This window comes from Dermacentor andersoni, chromosome 11 (assembly GCF_023375885.2).
Source record: "Dermacentor andersoni chromosome 11, qqDerAnde1_hic_scaffold, whole genome shotgun sequence".
In the NCBI taxonomy this organism is placed as follows: Eukaryota; Metazoa; Arthropoda; class Arachnida; order Ixodida; family Ixodidae; genus Dermacentor; species Dermacentor andersoni.
Genome location: NC_092824.1, coordinates 64,434,016 through 64,457,715, shown reverse-complemented (window position 1 = coordinate 64,457,715; position 23,700 = coordinate 64,434,016). Strand labels below are relative to the sequence as shown.

At 47.1% G+C, this 23,700-nt stretch overlaps 1 protein-coding gene and 1 long non-coding RNA gene across 2 annotated transcripts in view; one reads left to right on the top strand and one right to left on the bottom strand.

Annotated features, from left to right (window-relative positions):
• The window catches only part of LOC140214256 (uncharacterized), a 100,859-nt gene that overhangs the window by 59,801 nt on the left and 17,358 nt on the right, over nt 1-23,700 (bottom strand). The gene's annotated exons all lie outside the window — the stretch shown is intronic.
• Nucleotides 7,603-8,612, top strand: LOC126517470 (beta-1,3-galactosyltransferase 5-like). Its single transcript, XM_050167193.3, has one exon. The coding sequence runs from the start codon at nt 7,635-7,637 to the stop codon at nt 8,610-8,612; it is 978 nt and encodes a 325-aa protein (XP_050023150.3). The 5' UTR covers nt 7,603-7,634.

Here is a 23,700-nt window from a genome sequence, read left to right as displayed (position 1 = left end):
CCAGAATTTCTGAGAAAGATGTAGGATCTAAAAAACACGTGGTATATATTGCTATGGTAAGGGAATATATCTACTTAGGGCAGGTAGTGACCACGGATCCGGATCATGAGACTGAAATAACCAGAAGAATAAGAATGGGCTGGGGTGCGTTTGGCAGGCATTCTCAAATCACGAACAGCAGGTTGCCACTATCCCTCAAGAGGAAAGTGTATAACAGCTGCGTCTTACCAGTACTCACCTACGGGGCAGAAACCTGGAGGCTTACGAAAAGGGTTCTGCTGAAATTGAGGACGACGCAACGAGCCATGGAAAGAAGAATGATAGGTGTAACGTTAAGGGATAAGAAAAGAGCAGATTGGGTGAGGGAACAAACGCGGGTAAATGACATCTTAGTTGAAATCAAGAAAAAGAAATGGGCATGGGCCGGACATGTAATGAGGAGGGAAGATAACCGATGGTCATTAAGGGTTACGGACTGGATTCCAAGGGAAGGAAAGCGTAGTAGGGGGCGGCAGAAAGTTAGGTGGGCGGATGATATTAAGACGTTTGCAGGGACAACATGGCCACAATTAGTACATGACCGGGGTAGTTGGAGAAGTATGGGAGAGGCCTTTGCCCTACAGTGGGCGTAACTAGGCTGATGATGATGATGATGATTATTATTATGATGATGATGATGATGATGATGATGATGATGATGATGATGATGATGGTGATTATGTTGTTGTTGTTGTTGTTGTTGTTGTTGATGATGATGATGATGATGATGATGATGATGATGATGATGATGATGATGATGATGATGATGATGATGATGATGATGATGATGATGATGATGATGATGATGATGATGATGATGATGATGATAGCCGCATTTCTGCGCGAGAAACAGCCGCGAGTTCGGCACCATAAATAAATAGATGATGATCAAACGTTAGACTAATAATTTCGTTTTCTCGAAGGTACTCTCAGCTGGCAAAAAAAAAAAGGAACAGCAGTAAAAAGAAAAAGGCACTTGAGTGATTCTTCAGAGACCAATATGGAATTACGATATGGTTTGGGAATTCGCTTATATAACGCATTATTTATTATTTATACAAAAAGTTGGTGTCCTCTAAAAAGTTTTTCAAAACAAGAAGTGCTCTTTTTTGAAGGCCCGCAGTTGGCCATGGACCAAGTATCTTTTTCAGAGTCAATGGTTTTCTGTCAAATATCAACAAATTTGCTTGCAGTACTCTTCTTTGTGGATCGTATTTCGTGCACTCGAGAAGATGATGCACATCTTCGTCTGGATGGCCCCAAGTACACTGCGGACTAGAGACACGTTTTATCCTGTACAAGAAGTGTTTCGTAAATGCAATACCAAGACGCAGGCGGTGTACCAATGTTTCAAATGTTCTGTTGTCTCTTAAATTTTCCGGCATTGATAAGTTTATATATGGGTCTATAAAGTATAACTCCGAGTTTTTAGTTTGCTGATCAAACCAGGTAGTTTTGCTGAGGCGACAAGAAATCTGTCTCAGGAGCAGACGGACTTCACTACGCAATAGGGGAAGATTGGTTGCCTCTGCGTTATTGTGCGCCCTATTCGCAGCTGCGTCCGCTGCAGTATTACCAGGAATATAGCAGTGCCCAGGTATTCACTGAAGTGCAATTACGTGGTTCATTTCGCTTGCTTTTGTAAGTTCTTTGAGTGTCTGATGCAATAGCAAAATGTTCAAAGAATGTTTCTTATTGCTCTGTAGTAATGTGAGAGCGGCTTGTGAATCGCTAAAGATAACCCATTTTTGAGAATGTTTTTCTGATGTTATGAAACGCAAAGCACACAGGATTGCAAACAGTTCTGCCACGGTAGAAGATGTCTCTCGGCATAATTTAAATGTTTGCACTAGCGCTAAATGTGGAATGGCGAATGCTGAAGTCGAGGAATTTTTATGACACGAACCATCTGTATAAACGTGGATGTACTGGAGATATAAGGAGTAAATTTGGAAGAGTGCCAGTTGTTATGCGGCTACTATGAACATGTCTCTCTTAGATATAATCCCGTCAACCGATAATTCTATTTTAGGACATGTTAACATCCAGGGAGGGTAACAAGCATCCACTTTGCATAATTTAAATCTAGGAAAACGGGGCAGGTTATGCAAAAAGGTTATCGCTGACTATCATGGTCGATCGTTTCTGCCAGACGTTTATTATTTTCGTCCCATTCAGGTGCCCACGAAAGCCGGACATGGATGTCCGTTATGTGGCAATTATATCCTTTTGGCCCGATTGTTGTAACGACACGTTTACTGATACACATTCATAAGAGGAGTACTCCAATTTATATTACGGCGACTAATACGAGTACCTGTGACCCGCTTCCAGCGACGCTTCACATGCCAATTATAACCAAGGTCAACAGCTATGCTCTGGTGGATTTACACCGTACTGTGAAACATTCTGCATATGTCGCTTGACATACGTGGTGGTCGCATTTCTATCAACAGGTCAGTAGAAACAAATGCACTCTAAGTTCAGCCACCAGCGGTAAAAGATTTGGCAGACGTAACCATACTTGACATCTAGGTAACGTGAAGCGTTGCGCGAATTGTCGCAGCACGAGACGTCAACGCGCGTTAAGCATCTTTCTGTGAGACGTTTTCTCTTGATATCGGCGCCGTTGGCGATCCTCGAAATCGGCCGAGGTCAGATTATTTATGTGGGGCATTCTGGCGGAAACTGCAACAATTCTTGTCCACTCGGCGGGGATCGTTGCAGCACGATACGCCGACGCGCGTCGAGCTGGTGTGACCTTAGCAGCCCAAGGCGTGCTTTGTCGTTTTCCTGTTGCTTAGTATTTTAAGGCGGCGAGTAAATCTGAACCCGCAAAACCAGCGCGACGCTCGTTCACGTCTCTTGATCCAGCTAATACGATAGCGGACACGAGGGTGCGACGCCGACGATGCCGCCAGAGCGAAACTTGACGCTAACTTGGCGCCGCGCATCGAGGGCACATCTTGTACAAGAATATAAGAGGAAAACGCGCATCAACGTGCCCCCTTTCCCCCTCCTCTCCTGGCGCGCGCACTTCTCCCCGCTCTCCCCCTTGCTCGCGAGAGGAGTGTGGCGTCCACCCTAACAACCTTCCTCCCTTGCGAGCGCGAGAAGACACCGCCGTAAAAAGCCACCCTACGTCTGGGCTCACGCTGGCAAGCTTTCGCTCGCACCTACAGCATGCGGTGCGCGGCTCCAATGTTATCGCACGTGGCCTTTATGCGGAACATCACGGCGACGCCTACAGCTAAAATTCGTCTGGACTGTCCATATGGCGAGACGAGCTACGCCGCCATAACTGGCTCCGCGCGGAGAATACCGTTGCGTATTCAAAACCGTCTAATCGATTCGAAGTTTTCTTCAGTCTTTGTAGTACTGTAACTTTGTAGGCACGGTAAAGAACTAGAAACACGGTGAAAACCGAGCTTAAGTTGTAACTCTTAATTGGACAAACCTCGGCACAAAAAGGCAAGTGGCACTCAAATCGAGGCGGCAGTAGCGAGCACACTCGACGATTCTAATCTCGCGGCCGAAGTCGGTCCGGTATTTTAATGTAACAGCAATTAAGTACTACAAACTTGCTTTGCCCCTTGTCAGCCCATCCGGTTCGTCCATTCTTTTACGCTGCCGACAACCATCGTCATCACAGACGACACATGGCGATGATTTCTTAATCAGGCCACCTGGCCATTCCAAGCTTCGCCGCTGCCCCCACGGCGTGAAGAAAAATAAATCTTCTACACAACCGCCTCTACAAGGATATAAAACCAACGCCATGAAGCACTGTTCATTTGGGAGTCGAGCGCGCTAACCATCGAACTATCGAGCTACTTTTCTTCTCTTTCATCTTATTTATTACCGTGCGCAAATTCCCATCGCAAACTAATATGTTCCCTTATAAGAAAACTATCGACCTCCAGAATTACAGACACTATAACGCGATGGGGCAATAACCACATATGCGAACTACTGACATTCACTGTCACGGGCCCAACGCACACACCCAAGGACCGCCATAAAACACGCTGTTCAGATTACCTGGGAGTTCCCCAAAACGAGATGTTTTACTAGAAGGTTGGTAAAAATAGGCACCTCACCAGGGTGGGATACCAGTCCTGGTGAAGTTCCACATTCATCCTAAAAATCTTTTAGATGGATTCACCGTTAACATCCTTTAGATGGATAATCATTCGAACAAAAAACACTCTTGAAGAAATAGTCCCTTCAGTGTTACGGTCCGGTACACCCGTTTTCCACAAGATACATTACCTTAAAAAAAAGCAAATCAAACGGTACTTCATCACAAGGAGCTGGCCACTGGTATCGCATAGTGCGGGAATTTGCGCTCAAGTCCTTCTTTAGGGTTATTCGAAGGATATCCCAAAACAGTATGGCGGCCTTGCACGTAATAAAACAGTGTTCTATCGTCTCCGGTACACAACATAATCGGCTACTTAACTGAAGCAAAGAAAATACATTTTATCTGCAAGCACGTTTTAACCCCAAGGTTTCAAAAGGGAAGCTTATAAAGGAATCCTTATGAATGGGGAGTAATATGCATTCTGCGAATTATTTCTGGTACCTGGCTGCCTGCACAAGCGATGTTCATGAGTGGTAAAGAGGGGGCAGAAAAGTGCGGATAATAAATCACTGTATATATATATATATATATATATATATATATATATATATATATATATATATATATATATATATATATATATATATATATATATATATAATATATATATATATATATTTTTGTAATGCCTCGTAGTGCGAGTGTCAGCCGCGGCACCACTCTCGACACCAGGTTGCTGCCTTCTGGCGGAGACTGTGGGAAAAGGGGCGAACTGGCTGAACTTGCGGTGCGTGTTCGCCTGTTCTGGTGTTTTAGACATGTTCCTAACGCATCTGCTGGGCTGTCTGTTTTCTGCATCTTCTGAGAAGCAGGATGTACAAAATTCATTCGCCCGTAAGGTACATCTATTTCGGCCTGTTGGTATGCCATGATATTGGTATGCCAGGCTATTGATCATTATCGGAAAACAAAGATAATTAATGATCAATAGCCTGGCAAGGGAACATGAGTTCAGAACCGCCAGTGAGCCTCTAGATTTTGTCAAGGAGTACGTTTACCTAGGTCATTTACTCACAGGGGACCCTGATCGTGAGAAGGAAACTTACAGAACAGAAATGGGTTGGAGCGCACTCGGTACACATTGTCACATCCTGACTGGAAGATTACCATCATCATTGAAAAGAAAGGTGTAAAATCAATGCGTTCTACCAGTGCTGACATATGATGCAGAAACTTACTGACAAGGAACGAAGAATGTTAGGCGTAGCGTTAAGAGACAGGAAGGGAGCGGTGTGAATAAGATAGCAAACGGGGATGGCCGATATTGTAATTGACATTTAGAGAAAGAAATAGAGATGGCCAGGTCATCTAATGCTTAGGTTATATAAACAGTGGCCCATTAGGGTTACAGAATCGTTGCCAAGAGGAGGGAGCGCAGTTGAGGATGGCAGAAGACTAGGCGGGGTGGTGAAATTAACAAATTCGCAGGCGTAAGTTGGTATCGATTGCCGCGGGACAGGGGTAATTGGAGATCGGAGGGAGAGGCCTTCGTCCTGCAGTGGACATAAAATAGGCTGATGATGACGACGACGAAGATGATGGTGGTGGTGATGATGATGTATGCTATAAGTATGTACAGCCTTGCGCATTGAGGACACGTACGCAATAAAGAACGACGGGACACAAGTCCTGCGGCACTGACCTTCGTTGTCTACACCAACATCCAGCGAGAAAGGACGCGGCTCATGCAACAGCCCTGCGACGTACACGGAGACACGAGGGAAGCTTGTGTTCGAGTAGTGCGTATACGCCGTACTTGTTTTCCACGGCGCCTGAAACAACGCCATTCGGTATTGGCTTCACTTCCAAAAATGACTTGGGGCCCAGCAAGTGTCACTCATGCGGGTACTCGTTTTGCTGCCGTAAACTACGCGGTAACGCGCGTTCTGCCTTCCTACGCTGCGGGCTTGGGACAGAAGAGCAGTTTACGGCCGTACGAAATTTTTTGTCTTCTAGATTCGCTTTCCGGAAGGAAAGCTCGCGGAGGCCACGGCGCTTTCCTGCATTTTGGATGCAAAATAAAGGTGAGCTGAAAGCCATCGGGTGCGCGTGTCGACTTCGTAACTTGCGCAGCGATTGTTCCGTTAGGGCAAGTCTAACGAGACCTGAATAACAAGACGTAACTTAACGGTTTCCGTGCCCTGTGTCTTTCGTGCACGTGAATCAGCTGCACTTGAGCAGTCGCGCCCGCGAAAACACCAAGCCGAATATAAGTAGCGTGCACAGAAACAGGGCTGAGCACGCGTCGATGCCTCGCTGTTTTGTTTTAGAGCGCAGCTCTTGGTTGCCCGTTCCAGCAGCGTGCGGCGGCGGCGGCTCCTTCACCAAGCGAACGAGCACAAAAGCGAAAGATGAAAGACGCGAGCCGCGAACGGCGGAGGCCAATGAGAGCGGCCCCTTCAGTGACGTGCGCGCGGGCAACTGGTTTCATGCAGGCCCGTCCGAGCGCTCTTAACAAAACGTCGTTTCATGCATTGACGCACAAAAGTAACTGTAACGCCAAAGCATTTCTCCGCGAAGTTCGGGAATTAATATCTCGAAACTGGTGTCATCCTGAGAATTCGTTCCAAACGGATCCGCCTTGTGAACTCCACGGCCAGAATTTGTAAATTGCAATACGTGCCATAAAGTCATTAGTTGAAAACGTTAGTAGTGAATGTTTTCTTAGTCGATTATGCATTTGAATTTTTTGTGCAAGTACTGTCCGCCTCTTCGAGTAGACCAGCTCATGAACCAGAACTGTACTATCTGCCATAAGCAACGTTCAAAATTTTTGAAGATGTTCGCTGAAACACCCTTGTATAATCTAGAATTTTCAGCAACTTACCCTGAGGATAATGATATATAAAAGCCACGCACGAAACATTCATAGCGCGCGCCCATTCACGTAATCTCCACTTTTACTTACGTGCACGACACAACATACGGTGCATCTGACGCCGACATCGGCTCCGAAAGCATGCGGCTACCGGCAGGGCGAGACAAGGCATTTCGGAAAACTAACAGCGCAATGTCACATGCAGCCGCCCTTAAACCACATGTTATCGCTAAATGTCGCCCGCGCCGTCGCGTGAAAGAACGGCGCCTGTTCTAGACAGGCATCTTGCCCTTTGTGCGTGAACAAAAACTGTACCTCGAGCAGGGCTCTTGCTGAAGCAAGCCCACCAAATAACATAGTGCACGTGGCCAAGAACATTTAAAATATTTCTTCGGAGAGGCTAGACAAGAAAGCTGGTTCAAACCACTTGCTAGCGCAAGGAAGAACATAACCAGAAAAATGACGCAGCTGTCCTTCGACCGACGCTTAAGCAATAAACAGCTGAAAAGGCGATAACAAACAAGCAATAAAAATACAAAACGCTGTCGCCACATGTTAGCGACGTCACAGGTGCAACAGAAACGGTATGTGAAACTGACTTTTCCTTTGGCGATTTTAATTCCTAACCTCAACATGAAAGGTATCCATGTAGCTCGTACGCTTTCTATACTCTCAGCGCTCTCCGTTGGTTTTGTCACCATGCACTACAAGTATGCCTGTTATCAGACTAAACGATCTTCCTCGTCGACGCATTGCGGTCCTGGAAATACGATGCCTAGCTTCAAGTACGTAACACAGGCGGCAAAATTTTGTGAACGGGCTGCTAAACGAACATCGGTGCTTATCGGTGTTGTTTCAACCACGGACCACTTCGAGGCTCGAGCAGCGATCCGGGATACGTGGGGCGGCACGGCCCTCAAAATGGACTTCATTGTCGTCTTCCTGCTGGGAAAGACACTGGACCAGGAAGTACAGCGCAAGGTATTCGCACAACAAGGCCTTTACGGTGATATCGTTCAGGGAGACTTTCTCGACGCCTACAGGAATCTCACCTACAAGACTGTGATGCTGATCCGCTGGGCTCGGGAAAGGTGCTCGGGGGTTAATTTTGTGCTGAAGACCGACGACGACATGCTGGTCAGCGTATGGGACCTCGCCGTCGTCGTCAACGGTTTGGAGGGAGTCAAACGCACAATGTGGGGTCATCTGTATCGCGATCATCAACCCCATCGCAACGTATCCTCCAAGTGGTATGTGTCTAGGAAAGAATACGCGCCAGATACCTACCCCCCATTCCTCTCGGGGACCGGATACCTAATATCTGGTGACAGTATTGCCGCACTAGAGGAGCTCACGCACGACGAGTGCTTCTTCCCTCTCGAAGACATCTACCTGACCGCCATCGTTGCGGAGAGAGCTCAAGTGAGTCGTTTAGGTTTCGATGGCTTCTCCAATGAACACAAGTGTTTGCATCAGCCGTCCTCTACCCCCAGGGTCGTAACATCTCATGACTGGAGCGCGGCGGAATTGCGAAACGAATGGAGTCGCGCTGTCTCCCGGTTAAACTTCAGGCTGTGCGCCGGAATAAACAAAAGCCAGATGGTGTCGTAGACCAGAAAAAAATGTGTGACCCCTTGTTGTGTTCATTTTGGACATTGTAAACAGCGTTGCGCTAGATAGGTAGCTAGAGTTAGCGCAGCCCCACTGCATTTCACATGTTATCGTAGCCTGTTTCGCAGACGCGGCACAGTACCCGTTCAGAACGACCGTTGCCAGCACGGTGAATAAGCAAGGTCAAGTCACAAACGCTCTCACAGTCAAGACCCACAGGTCCGAGAGAGCAGAACAGGTCGCCATCGCACTCGTGCTCACAGACACGACCACCACCCACGTCTACACCGATTTACGCTCGGCCATCAAAATATCTCAGAAAGGAGCCGTTGCAACACAAGCACTACAGATAGTCAGTACATCCGCACCGCAGCAGCATCACACCCTCTGCTGGTTCCCGGCACACCTCGGAGAGATCGAGGACGCCACTCCCAATCTAAGTGAGATGGCTCACAGGAGCGCGCGAGACCTAACCGTCCGCGACGCCACCCATTCTGGTCGTGACCATCCCAGCGAGAATCGGGACCCTTTCTCCACATACGAGATCACAAAGCACTTTTATCTAGACCGCAGAATATACAGCATACCTCACAATAAGCTCACCAGGCCTCAAGCCCTCACGTTAAGAATGCTTTAAACCAACACGTACTCCACGCAGAACAGAACACATCACTACATGCCTGACCTATACACAACGTCATATTGCCAAAATTGCCATGGCACACTGGACGTACATCACTTGCTCTGGCCGTGTCGTCGGACCCACGCAAACAAGAATCAAGACTCCGTCAGGCTACAAGAAGCATTACGGAGCACGGACCTGGCTGAGCAGCTCTGGGCCGTCCAGCGAGCCCACGAAGCGGCCAGAAAGTTACAACTCCTGGTCCTACGTGGGAGTAGCACGCTCTATGGGGTCTTGCACCCCGTAGCTCACTGGACCTTTCAGTAAAGTTATTCCATCCATCCAGTAAAAGCGAACATTGTTGTAGGATATTATTGGCTACGGTCACAATGTGCTCAGAAATTTTGTTTTCTAACATTCCTTAGTTCTTAAATTTTGACGCTGACTGTTCGATAAAAGTAATTTCAAACGTCTTCTTGTCATGTTTCTCGATTCCGGAAAAGTGCCGCTTCGCTTACGACGAGCTTCTGTTCCGGGGCCACGTCATCAGCGAATTTGGAGTCCGCCCGGACCCGCAGAAGACAGCTGCCATGTCGAAGTAACAGCAGCCCATCGACAGGAAGGCAGTGCGTAGATTCCTGGGCATGTGTGCCTTCTGCAGGCGCTTCTTCAAGGCCTTTTCACACATCGCTGAGCCGTTGATGCATCTAACTAAATGTGGATGTGGAGTTCAACTGCCGCAGCACGACTGGCCGCTCGAAACACTTCGGTTCACTCGGTACACTGAGAAACAAAGCGCTAAAATTATGCGGATCACACGCACTGTGCGAATCGATGGAAGCTAAGCTTCCTGTGCTGTTTGCTTTTGATTGACGATAATTAGCGGTGACAATGAGGGCGAGTGTTTAATCTCTTAAAGGCTTAGTCCAACAGGAGAGGGGTGAGTTGATGTTAAAGGTTACCTTGCGTTCAGCACTGCTTTTTGCGTAGGACACAGAACACGTAGGGAGACGTGTTTGTTTGAGGCGTTGTTGTGCGCCACTGGTTCACTATCTCTGAGAGGGTTGAGCATTATCATTGCATCACATGGCACGTCGATTTCGTGGAAGAAGTGCTGAACTTCAAATTAATTATGGAGCTGCACATACCAAAACCACAATCGGATTATAACACGTGCCGTAGTGGTGGACTCCGGATTGATTTTGACCCTCTGTGGTTCTTTGACGAGCACCTTAAGCCTAAGTACGCGAGCGTCATTTGTAATTCTTTCCCGTCTAAATGCGGCTGCCGTGGCCGGGGTCGAATGCGCGACTGCGAGCGATGTCATAGCCGCAAAGCCACCGTGGGAACAGAAGTGTTCATTTGTCGTGCGACCGCTTCCGCATAGTGTCGCCTAGACTCTCCAGTGCTTCAATGCGGCTTTGCGTCGGCACACCTTGTGTCAGTTGTCTGTTTGACAAATCTGCATGCTGTTTTTGCTCAGAAATGACAGAAACGTTCCGTGCCGTACTTTCCGTTTTCCCGCAACCGCTGTCGTGTCTACAATTGTAGCATTTTCTTGTCTTCTCAGGTCATCTTTTCCTTCTCCCGCCCACTCCTCCGGTATGAGAACGAGTCTTGCTTTTACAGGCCGAATAATATGTAAGCGTGGTTGGTACGAGGTTTTAATTTTCTGGCGATATACATCTGTTCAGAAAGCTATACATTTACATTCTTTATAGTCGAGTCGAGTAACGGACGGATGGACGGACGGACGGACGGACGGACGGACGGACAGACAGACAGACAGACAGACAGACAGACAGACAGACAGACAGACAGACAGACAGACAGACAGACAGACAGACAGACAGACAGACAGACAGACAGACAGACAGACAGACAGACAGACAGACAGACAGACAGACAGACAGACAGACACACACACACACACACACACACAGACAGACAGACACACAGACAGACAGACACACAGACAGACAGACAGACTATTGTTATCACTATTATTATTGCGTAACACAATTCGAATTTCAAACTCAGTACCAAAATTTTTTTAAGTCTTGAAACTCTGCGACAAGTACCTCCCGCAACGACCTACGGTCGAGCACGGCCGGTACACTGGAAGTCCTAGTCGCAAGTTAGATGAAGACTTCACTGAGGCGGAAATCAGAACGGTACTCAAAGCACTCAACGGCAAGTCAGCCCCAGGACCGGACAGGGTTAGAAACAAAATGCTCAAGAACCTGGACGACAAATCTGTCACCAAACTCATGGGCGATATGAACAAGTGCTTAAGAGAAGGCCGCATCCCGGAGCAGTGGAAGAGGTCCAAGGCTATCCTCATACCCAAGCACGGAAAGCCGTTGAGCTTAGAGAACCTACGCCCAATCTCTCTCACGTCGTGCGCGGGTAAGGTCTTGGAACACGCCTTCGTGAACCGAATCAACAGCCATCTAGAAGAGACGGAAGCCTACCCGCACACCATGATAGGCTTCCGATCCCACCTGCCCACGCAGGACGTCATGTTACAACTAAGGAACCAGACCCTTGACGACAAGACAAGAAACACCAGGGCCATCCTAGGACTAGACCTGGAGAAAGCATTCGACAACGTCGCTCACGAGTCGATCCTTAATCAAGTGTCTAATCTGAACCTGGGGGAAAGGGCCTACAACTACGTGAGGGACTTTCTGAACGATCCCAAAGCCACCCTGACGGTTGGCGACCTTGAGTACGAAGAACTAACCCAGGGAAGTGCAGGTACCCCCCAGGGCTCAGTTATATCTCCGCTCCTTTTCAACTTAGTCATGCTGGGTCTCCCCAGCAAGCTACGGGAAATCGAAGGAATCCGCCACGCTATATACGCAGACGATATAACGATTTGGGCGGACCGCAGCAGTGACGGCCAAATTGAACACGTACTAGAAACGGCCATTCACAAAGTCGATGAGTACCTACAAGGAACGGGCCTCAAATGCTCCCCGAGCAAGTCCGAACTGCTTCTTTACCGGCCCAAGCGCAGAGGCATGCCACCAAAGAGCTCCACAGGATCCCGGGAGTACGAGGAAATCGGCCTGTACACCCAAGAGGGAAACGCAATCCCCAAAGTAAACAAGATCAAAATCTTCGGAATTATCAATGAGGCCACCGGAGCTAATGGCGAAACCGTGAGGAAAATCGAAGGCAAAGTCACCAGTGCCACGAGACTCATAAAGAGAATAACTAATAGACACGCGTGCATGAAGGAAGAAAACGTCATTCGACTGATCCACTCATTCGTTGTCAGCCACATCGCCTACGTAGCCGCCTACCACAACTGGTACATCGCGGAAAAGAACAAGATCAACACGCTCATAAGGAAAACGTACAACATAGCCCTGGGCTTCCCGGAATCGACGAGCACCGAGCTCCTGGCTCAGCTGGGCATATACAACACCCTAGAAGAAATAGCCGAAACACAACGCATCTCGCAGTTCGAACGCCTGTCGACCACCACGACGGGAAGGTGCATTATGAACACGCTCGGCATAACGTACCACAACCAGCACGGCTAGAAAATGCAAATCACCAACAAAATCAGAGACACCGTTACGGTGGCAAACATCCCAAGAAACGTGCACCCTGATTACAACCGAAATAGAAGAAAGGCAAGAGCCGAGGCTCTGCTCCGTTGATTCGGCAGGGAAAGAAACGCGCACTTTGTCGACGCAGCCGAATATCCGAACGGCCAAAAATATACCGCCGTAGTCATAGACGCAGAGTCCAAAATCAGAACCGCATGCAGTGTGTACACCAAACGCGCGGAAATAGCGGAGGAAGTAGCGATTGCACTCAGATCCAAAACCGCGAGCTCGAGGATCATGTGGTTCCCCGCGCACGTCACCACGGAAGGCGACGCGCTCCCGAACCTAAAGGAGACGGCGCACCGGACGGCGCGAGACATGACCCGCCGCGCCGAACAGGGCAACGCCTCTCGCACGATAGCGAACGCTTCTCGAGCAGAACGGGTCAGGCTCACTATATACAACCAGTGCATATTTGAACGCCAGAAGGATATACCCACCGCCGAGTCCCAAATTGAACAGGAGGCAGGCCGTCGCCTGGAGACAACTCCAGACGAACACCTTCCCTAATCCATTCCGTTTGAAACGTAGCTTCCTAGATAAGCATCAGGACGACACGTGCAAACTGTGCCAGGAAGGGCCAGCAACACTCAAACACATGCTGTGGGAGTGCAATATAGTTATAGGAGGGATGGCAGTTACTCCGGAGACCCTGTCGTCGAGTCGGACCGCCGCTCTGTGCAGCTCAGACCTCGGATACCAGACGTGGGCAGTCCAGCAAGCCCGTGAGGCGGCGTTGAGGCAGGGCATTGACGTTCCCCGTGGGAGACCTGAGCCCGGGTCACGTTAAACCTCGCCGGACGTACAAGAAAGTTGTATCCATCCATCCATGTATCCTTTTATTGCGATTAACGTTCTTTAGGAACTTGGCCTAGCTTACGGTATATCTTGGCTGTCCGCGCGTAACCTCTTTCCCGCCAACTGCGTATCTGCCACTGCTCAATGGCAAAAAAAGAAAAAAAAAGGCCTCGCGCATGACGCGTTTCAATAATGGCGATACGGTACGTGTCACTGCACTGCTCCAATGCTCATCGCATTGACGTCAACATGCATCGTGACATAGATTCTGCCGGATCTTTTTCTTTATTACTATTAGAAAGGCCACCGAGGCAAAGAGGCTGGAAACATGATACAAACCGGTGATTGAAGCAACTCCTTGAAACGTATTCTCAGAAGTACACACCATTCAGTTTCGAGCTAACACTTTTCAAAGGGCAAGCTAACTTTAGTCAAAGCGTAAAATTTCTGAGACAAGTGTTCGAAAGTGGATATCTGGCTGTTACCAGCTGTTTCGAAGTGTCGACAGAGAGCTACACGTCACGCCGAGCTTGCGCTTGAAGAAAATGGCACGCATGATAAGTGTGATGCCTGGCAAAACTAACGCTTTTGGCATAATAAGAAGCGGTAATAATAACTGCTAAACCATCGTTTTATCTTTCACCAATTTTCAATCGGTATACTAGATTTGTAGTTTGGTATTCCCGGTATGCTCGGTTAACTAGCCACCTCTTTTATATTCCTTAGTAATAAAGCGCACGTTATGGGTTTTCTGTAGCCAAATCATTTGGGTTAATTGCAACCTTCGCAATATATCAGGACCTTTGTTTTAGCTGCACAATTTTTTTTTTAATTTGCATATGCCATAAGCTACATTTTAATGTATTTTTCTGTGTCTAGCGTTCTTTCCGAATCCACGAAAAAAACCACAGTGAACGTTTTACTTAAAGGTGGCGACAAGATAAATGCAGCCAGATATTTACCTATTTGCGTTGTCGCAGCTTTTTCTAAGGGTCTAGAAAAAAAAAGTACTTTTCGCGTATATATCATGATTTCTCGAAGTTAAAAATATTTTAACCGTATCACAGTTTGGACTCATAAAGGTTCGTTCTTCGGAATCAACTCTATTAACTATAAAATAAGCAATACCGAAATATTTTTAAAGTAATATTTTCAGTTGCGCCTGTTTAATGATTTTACTAAAGCTTTAGAGCCTGAATCCCGTCGAATTACCATACCAATTGTCATGGGAAGCCCATTGAATTACTAGGATTCGACTCATTTAACCATAGACGGTCAGTTTTCCTGAAAAATATTGAATAGGGGTTTTTACCAATGTTATATGGAGTGCCTCAGGGAAATATACTGGGCCGCCGCTTTTAAAAGCCTATAAACGATGCCATTCACATTGACCAAACAGTTAAACTTGTTATATACGCGGATGGCAGCAGTTTAGTAATTTCTTGTCTTTATACAAATGACCTAAAATTAAAATGTAATATTATTCTTCAAAACCCTTCTTATGGTCAATGTCAAACTGTATCAATAACAATCCGAAGAAAAGGAAAGTGTTCATTTTTCAGAGACAAAATTTATACGCCAAAGTATGTCGTGAAATATGACAATCAAATGTATCGAAATCGTCAACGGCCACAAAATTCTTGGAGTGCTTCTCAGGTCACATCTTAGCTCGGAAGTGCAGGCAGGTAGCACGCCCAGAAAACATTCAAGTACGGGGCGCCCTTTCTCGTTGCCAACAACTCCTACCCGTAAAACTCAAAGTACAAATTTATCATGTTCTTTGGCGTCTCGCATTAATGACTGCACATTGGTGTAGGTTACAAGAACAAAATAAAACATCGAGACTTTTCTTCCTACAAAAAAAAAAACGCCAAGGCAAGTTGCAAACCAATATAATTTCGCATGAGCCTGCAGCTCAATTTTTAACTTGATCATTGTAAGTGTTGAAAATATGTAAAATTTTCGTATTCTACGTGCATTTTATTTTTCTTCTTCAAATGATAAGTATTTCCTCACAAGTCTCGCATCTTCGATGATAATGATTATGAGTGGGGTATATTGCGCCAAGGGCCAGAAGTGGCCAACTAGACTCATTCTTAAATGAATAATGAATATCAAGACGTGGATGAAACACGGCTGTATAAAGGCCTAAAAAAATGTTCGTTAGAAAGAGCGCAAATACATTCGTAACAAAACTAGGCAATGATACATGACTTATACTATGGAGAAACGACGTACAACGAAGAGGTGATTAACTAAAATTTCGCTACACGTAGCACTACTCCCTCACGAAGGTCCTGAAGCACAAGGGCCTTGAAGCATGTGCCATGTAGATCGCCACCATCGCAGCATCAGCCTCTCGTGAGAGGATGTGCTGCGAATATCGTTGGCTTATAACGCGCAATCAATCGACATCTTGTAAAAATTTAACACTGATTTGTTGGTTCTGCTCCCGGAAACAATACCGGATGAAGTGGAATGTGGCATCGGTACGCTGGGTGAAAGTGCTTTTCTTCGTTCAGCTTCTGCTTCCCGACACTCCACCAAGGCATGGAGAACGGTCAGCCTCTCACCACAGCTACCACAGAGGGGAGTTTCACCACCAGTCAACAAGAACGAGTACCGTGTGTGTGTCCTATTCTTAGTCGACATAAACACGACATCAGACTGTCGCCCTTTTGATACCGAAGGCCAATTTGGTGCGTTCGGCTTAATTAAATGAAGTTTGTTAGAGGTTTCACGGTCCCAGATGGACTACCAAAAGTTTCTCAGCGTTCTGCGCAAGAAAGCTTCAATTCAGTGCGAAGGATAACTATGTTAGTGCTACATGCTCTCGTTGTTATGGATGTAGCAAGTTCGTCTGCAAGCATATTGTCCACTACGCCTCTGTGGCTTGGAACCCAACATACAATAAGTTGGTCCGACTCATACATAGTACACAGACGTGAGGTCTCGACTACTGGATTTTTATGTTTCCGTAAAGACACTGAAGCTCTCACTGCAATTAGGGAGTCTGTAAATCTTTGCTGTTCACATCTTCTCAAGTGTATATGCGCCCTACAGCAGTTCGAACTGTTCCGAGACTTTGCGATTGTTATGGACTGGAATGCTCGCAACACAACTCACCTACCATTCTGAACAATACGAGTTTTAAAAGGCATGAGTTTGGAGCAGGCTAAAATTCTTTCGTAAACATGCAGTAAGTTTCTTTTTTACGTTCAGAATTTTTATGGTGTTCTCCCTTTAATTATGAGGCTGGCTGTAATCTTTTTTTCAGTATTGCATAAATTTCAGTGCTACACGTCGTTGCAGTGTCACTTATGTGTACATGAAACATACCGTTTTTACCTATTTGCACTTAGTCTTCTTCACTAAAGCTTTCATTGCTTTTTTTCTTGTGCCTATTTTTTTTATCCTTACCTAGTTCTTCCGTTATTGTTTTGTAATTGTATGGACGCTGCGATGTCGTGTCTGTTTATATAAAAACGTTCCATTAGTACGTATTTCCTCAAATGTTATTCTTGTTTTTTCTAGCCAAAAGTTTTGTGTGCGTGTGCTAAAATGAATGGTGTATTGATTTTTTTTTCTTTCTTATCTGCTTCTGTTCCTTTATTTCATTGTATGCATGCTGTTGCAGTGTCGATTATGTCTACATGAAAACATACAGTTATTACATATCAGCGAGTTTTCTTTCATGGCATTTTTTCTTTCTTTTTAAACAGACGTTTTTTTTTTTTTTAAATGAAAGCTGCAAATTTTTGCTTTTCTTTCCTCTGCTCCACCTCGCTCTACTGCCACTTCATAGTGATTGTATTCTTACCTGCGTTGTTACTTACTGCATAGTAAGGGATCAGGTGTCGTCAAGCGGCTGATTACGCTTTTTACATCATTATTCCGTCCGGGAAGCTTTCCGGAAAACAAACCGATATGAATCGAAATAAACTGAATTGAAATTCTTGTCCTTCCAACAGAAACGAAAGAAAACAATACATTATAACAAGTGAGTTTTAAAGACAATGCCTTCCTTAGCGAGTCACCACATTTCCCGCATGGGGTATGGCTGTTCCTAATTTGTAGCCCCTTTCACAAACCGATCCCGGAAGTTGTGCAGTTTTAGAATTATGCAGACCACACACACTGTGGGAATCGATGCAAGTGAAGGTTTCCGTGCTGGATGATTTGACTGACGATAATTAGCGGTGATGTTGACGGCTAAAGCTTCATTTCTTCAACGTTTAGTCTAACACGAGAGTGGTGAGTTGATGTTAAACGTTACCTTCCGTGCACCACTGCTGTTTGTCTGCGTAGTACACAGAACACATAGGAGGAGGTGTTTGCTTAAGGCGCTGTTGTGCGCCGCATTTTATAACTTTTGAAGGGGTTGAGCATTGTCATTGCCTCACATAACACATCCCACCGTGGCAGAAGTATTAATTACACTTGAATTGTCGTGCTGAAACCACAATCGGATAATGAGGCACGCCCTAATGGCGGACTCCGGATTAATTTTAACAGCGTGATGTTTTCTAACGTGTCCCAAAACCTAAGCGCATGTGCGTTTTCTATTTCACCCCTGTCGAAACGCGGCTGCCGCGGTTGGGACCAAATCCGCGACCTCTGGCAATGCCATAGCCACAAGGCCATCACGGCGGGCATAGTAGTGTTGATGTGATGGTCGACGGCGTCCGTGTGATGGTCGACGGCCTGGATCCTGCGGTGCGCTTTAATTAATGCGACTCTGCTTCTACACGCCCTGCGTAGTTTTTCCGCTTGACATATTTGCATGGAGTTCATTTTTCAGAAGTAGAAGCAACGTACTGCACCGTACGTACCATGAACTTGAGCTGATCCAGTTTCCCCGCAACCGCTTTGCCTTCTCACGTCATCTCCCCTCCTCTCTTGCATTGGAACTGCCGCTTCTCCTCCCTCCTCTCTGCAGTTCTATCCATGTCCCATCTGGACTCGCACGTTAGTAGAAAGGGAAGGGCTGCAGTTTCTGCAATGCTTCTGAGGGGAGTCACGAATAAGTACAGCTGTCAAGAGGCTAATTTGGCGATGCCCAGGGAGCCCCCAGGGCCCTGTGCACATTTGACGTGGTAAGAGGCGATAGGAGGATTGGTGGAAGAAAAGTAAGGAAACGACAAAAAACGGAGAAGTACAAAAGCAAAGTTCGCAATAGGGGATCAGAAAATTTGGTTGTAGGAGTTCACAGTGTTTTTTTTTATTTTTTATTTCTTAACTTAGGTAGGACATTGGGCAGTATAATAGCAAGAGCTTGGTGGCGCAACCCACCGCCCCGTTCAAAAGGGGACTCTCATAATATCCATCCATCCATCGCGGTGGAGTCCAAACGAGTTTCACGCGTGGCCTTTCCTCTCTGATTCGAACTCCCCTCCCCCGACGCAGTGGGCTGGACAGCAGCAGCTACAGCAGCAGGAGCAGCGGGAAAGTCGAAGGAAGAGGCAAACAAAGCTCCGCTTTAAAAAATTGGCAATGGCTTAGCTCGGCAATGCCAGGATATACGCAGCGAAAGTTAAGGCATAGCGTGGTTAGCCTTGGTTAATCTTGGTTGCAAGTCCAGGTTAGCTTGGTTGTCTAGCTATGTGGTGGCGTTTAGCCAGTCGTTCGGCGCGCTGTTCGTCTGCTTCCGGGGCGATTCTCTCGTTTCGATGTCGATTCCAGGCCTACTCCTGCTTATCAGAATTTTCGCCGTCCATACTGCCGCCTCTACTGTGGTTGCGGCGCACGCGAGCTCTCCTTTTCAATCCTCCGACATGTTATCAGGTATGCGACGCGGCTGCCGAAGCGAGCGGAGGTGAACGCAACGACGAGGAACGCGGTGTGATGAGGAACGCGCTGTGACGTCATGTGCCTCTTCGGAGCACCGCCAGGATTCCTCCGCCGGCTGCCGAAGCGAACGGACGCGCGTCCGACGAGCTCCGTCGACACCGGGGGACCGAAGCGTACTCGGACCACCGAATGCGTGAACATCTGGCTGGAATCAAGGAGAAGAGAGGTCCGAACGCGGATTCACCGGAATTAACAAGGTGGGACCGAATTCTCCAGCTTGCTGAGCTCACGAAGCCGCACCGTGCCGGGAGGGCCGCTTGGCCTAACGAGGCCCAGACGCGCTACCTGGGCCCAGACGCGGCCCAGACGCCCAGACCTCGTGCAACATGGAGGTTGTAGAAGGTACGGAAATTGATCCCGACGAGTTGCAGATTCCGGGACAGTGGTTTAAAGCGAAGAGGAGCGGAAAAATAGCACCAGCGGAGTTGGCAGAAGGCGGCCACGTCGCCGGGAACCGAGGCCTACGGGAGCGTGCTGCGGAGCGACGCGAGGGAAGAAGAAAGGCAGAGAAGTCGGTGGAAAGGCAACATACGAGAATTCCGCCCGACTACGAGAAGATAATTATGAGACCTCAAGGGGGACTAGAGAAATTACTCCAACTCGGCGGAGCTTTCGTGGCTGACGCAATCAGCGCGGCGGCCGGGACAAGTGACAGAGGAGTGAACGACATCATCACGTTCAACACGAAGCAACAATCGATCCTCATTGCTACAAAGGACAAAACGACGAGAAATAAGTATGCAGCGCTCAGAGAACTGACGATAGGCAAAGAAAAGGTGAACGTCAACGCATACGTGGCGGCGCCAGAGAACAGCGGAAAAGGCGTCATATACGACGTACCTCTATTTTGGACTGAAGACGAAATCAAAGAAAGAATGGAGTACTTCAATGCGAAGAACCCCCCAATCCTAGGAGTGCGAAGGCTGGGCAAGGGAACGAAGGCCGTACTTATCCTCTTCGAAGAGAGCACAGTTCCGAGGCAAGTGTACCTGTCGCCCACGCCAACGAGATGCGTCCTGTACAAGAAAAAGTACGAGGTATGCTATGCGTGTGGTCGATTGGGACACAGATCGGACGTGTGCCCAAACCCGGACAACAAAAAATGCCGGAGATGTGGGGAAGAAAACCCGCAGGAGGACCACCAATGCGAAGCCAAATGCCAGCTCTGCGGGAAAGAGCACCCACTTGGTGACAAGAGATGCAAAGAGCTGTACAGAACACCGTACGAAATCAAGAAAAAAATCTGGGAGAAGAAGAAAGACAAGCAGGAGGAACTGAAGACCCAACAACGGCAACCCCCTGCGGACGGAGCTGAGAAACTCCTCAAGGAGGACTTCCCCAAGCTGGGAGGAAACCACCAAGGAAACTTGCTGACCCCCGGTAGTCAGGAGACCAGGGGACGCAGGAGATCGAGATCCAGGGACCCAAAGGACCCATGGGGCAAGGGACGAAGCAGAAGCAGGGATCCAAGCATAGAGCCCAAACAAGTAAGCTTTGTAGAAGGGTCCTCCCAGGCCAAAGATGATAAGGACAGAGAAATAGAACAGTTAAAGAAAAAAGTAGAGGAGCTACAAGGGCTCATAAATAACCTTATGAAAGCGCAAAAAGAAAAAGAGAAGGCAACATTCCCCCCTCCTCGCACACAACCCGCACAACCCAAGCAGGTAGCCCAGCAAACCACTCCCCCTACACCCAGGCAGCGGGAAATGGAAGGAGAGAAAATGGATGAATCAGAAACAGTCAGGATACCCCCACTTAAACGGAAAGGAGATAACGAAACAGACATGTGGGCAGAACTAAAGAAGGAATGCGAGGCGAATAGGAACGCAATGAAAACGATACAGACAGAACAAAGAGACTTCATGGCACAGGTCATGACCGCACTCAGCCAGATACAAAAAAATATAAACCAAAGATTTGAAAGTATAACAGCAGAACTACGGGCACAGAGAACTGAACTACAAACACAAAGAACCGAGCTGGTTGCCCTTGCGGAGCGACAGAAAAACTTAGAGGACTCCTTTACCCAAATCCAATATGGCCAGAAACGCACGAATTAAGTCTATCATTTGGCAATGGAACTGCCGAGGGTTCCAACGCAAGCGAGCGCTACTGCAAAACTACATAGACACACTAGAAGAAAAGCCGCTAGCAATAGCGTTGCAAGAAACCGGGAAATTAGCATCCCTCCCAGGATATCAGGCGTTTCACAGCGATAAGGGGGAAAAATCGAGGGTAACAACCCTAGTGAAAAGAAACGTAGCAACAATCGAACACGAGATTCAATCCAGGGACACAGAAGGAGTCTTAGTGGAGATGCTTACGGGTAGAAAAGAAGAGCCCAGCCTATTTCTACTAAACATCTACTCAAGTCCTAGACAGAAAAAAGTCAGGTTTAGGGCCATCTTCCGAAAAGCCCTGAAAGCAGCTGGAAAGAACCCCCTATTCATAGTAGGAGACCTAAACGCGATGCATGAGGAATGGGGATACAAAAGAAGGGATGGCAAGGGAAGGCAGCTGTGGGAGGACATACAGGAACTGAACATCTCACTACACACCGACCCAGGAAACCCAACTAGAAAAGGTAACAGCGTCACCGCAGATACCACACCCGACCTAACACTCTCCAAAAACACCAGAACAGTAACGTGGGAAAATACAGGACAAGACTTAGGCAGCGATCACTATATAATTGCCACCACATTAATGAAGGGAGTAAAGGAAAAACGACTAAAACAGCCAAAAGTTACAGAATGGGATAGATTTAGGAAGCGACGAGAGGAATCTCCAACCACAATCATTACAGACCTAAAAGAATGGACAGACACACTTAAAAAACACGTCACCGAAGCAACGGTTACTTTAGAAGGCCAAGACGCTCCACTTATAGCAGACAACAAGCTATTGCACATGTGGGAAGCAAAGGGTAGTCTAGAAAGCCGGCTCAAAAAACAGAGATGGAACCGGAATCTAAAAAGAAGAATAGCCAGACTAAATCGAGAGATTGAAAAATACGCACTACAGCTATGCGAGCAAAACTGGTGTAGCACATGTGATGACATGGAAAAAGGTATGAGTTTAGCTAAAACATGGAACATCCTGAGACACCTGCTAGACCCAACCCAATCAAGATCGCAGACAAACATAAGGCTAGCCAAAACACGACATAAATACGACGGAACAGGCGAGAGCTTCATGGAAGAGATCAAACAAACATACATAGGAAACGTGACTCGCACCAACCTACCAGAGTATGGGGGACCCCTAAATGAGGAGCTAGATGCACCCATAACAGAGGCAGACGTGAGAGCGGAAATAATCAGACTTAAAACGAAATCGGCCCCAGGCCCAGATGGGATAACAAACAAAATGCTGCGGAACCTAGACGATGAGTCGATCACAGCTATAACCAAATACATTCTACAGGTATGGGAGAAAGGGGAACTCCCGAAACAATGGAAAGAGGCTAGCATCATACTAATCCCCAAACCGGGCAAGCCCCCTAAGCTACAGAATCTCAGGCCGATCTCCCTCACATCATGCGTAGGGAAATTAATGGAACATGTAATCCAGACAAGGTTAACCCGATTCATGGAGGGAAATGAACTATGGCCGAATGAGATGGTTGGATTCCGACCGGGCTTAAGTACCCAGGACGTGATGCTGCGGCTTCAGCACGACATCATAAACTCAAGATCAAGAGATATAAAAGCAATTCTAGCTCTAGACCTCAAGAAAGCCTTTGACAATGTCAAACACGAGGCAATCCTGACAGAAATGCAAGAAATAGGGGTAGGATGCAGAACCTACAACTATATAAAGAACTTCCTGACAAACAGGACGGCAAAGATTACATACCATGATTTGGAATCGGAAGAAATAGAACTGGGAAACAGAGGTACCCCGCAAGGATCTGTACTCTCCCCACTCCTCTTCAATCTGGCTATGAGGGGCCTCCCGGCTAAACTAAGGAAAATAGAAAATTTAAACTTCAGCATGTACGCAGACGATATAAATGTTTGGATAAACAAAGGTAACGACGCGGAAATAGAAAACAAACTGCAAACAGCCGCGGACACAGTAATCGAGTATGCAGCAACTAGGGGGCTTACTTGCTCACCAGAAAAATCGGAACTCTTAATGTACAACCCCAAATCATTAAGGCTGAAAAGAGACAGCGATCTCAACATCACGG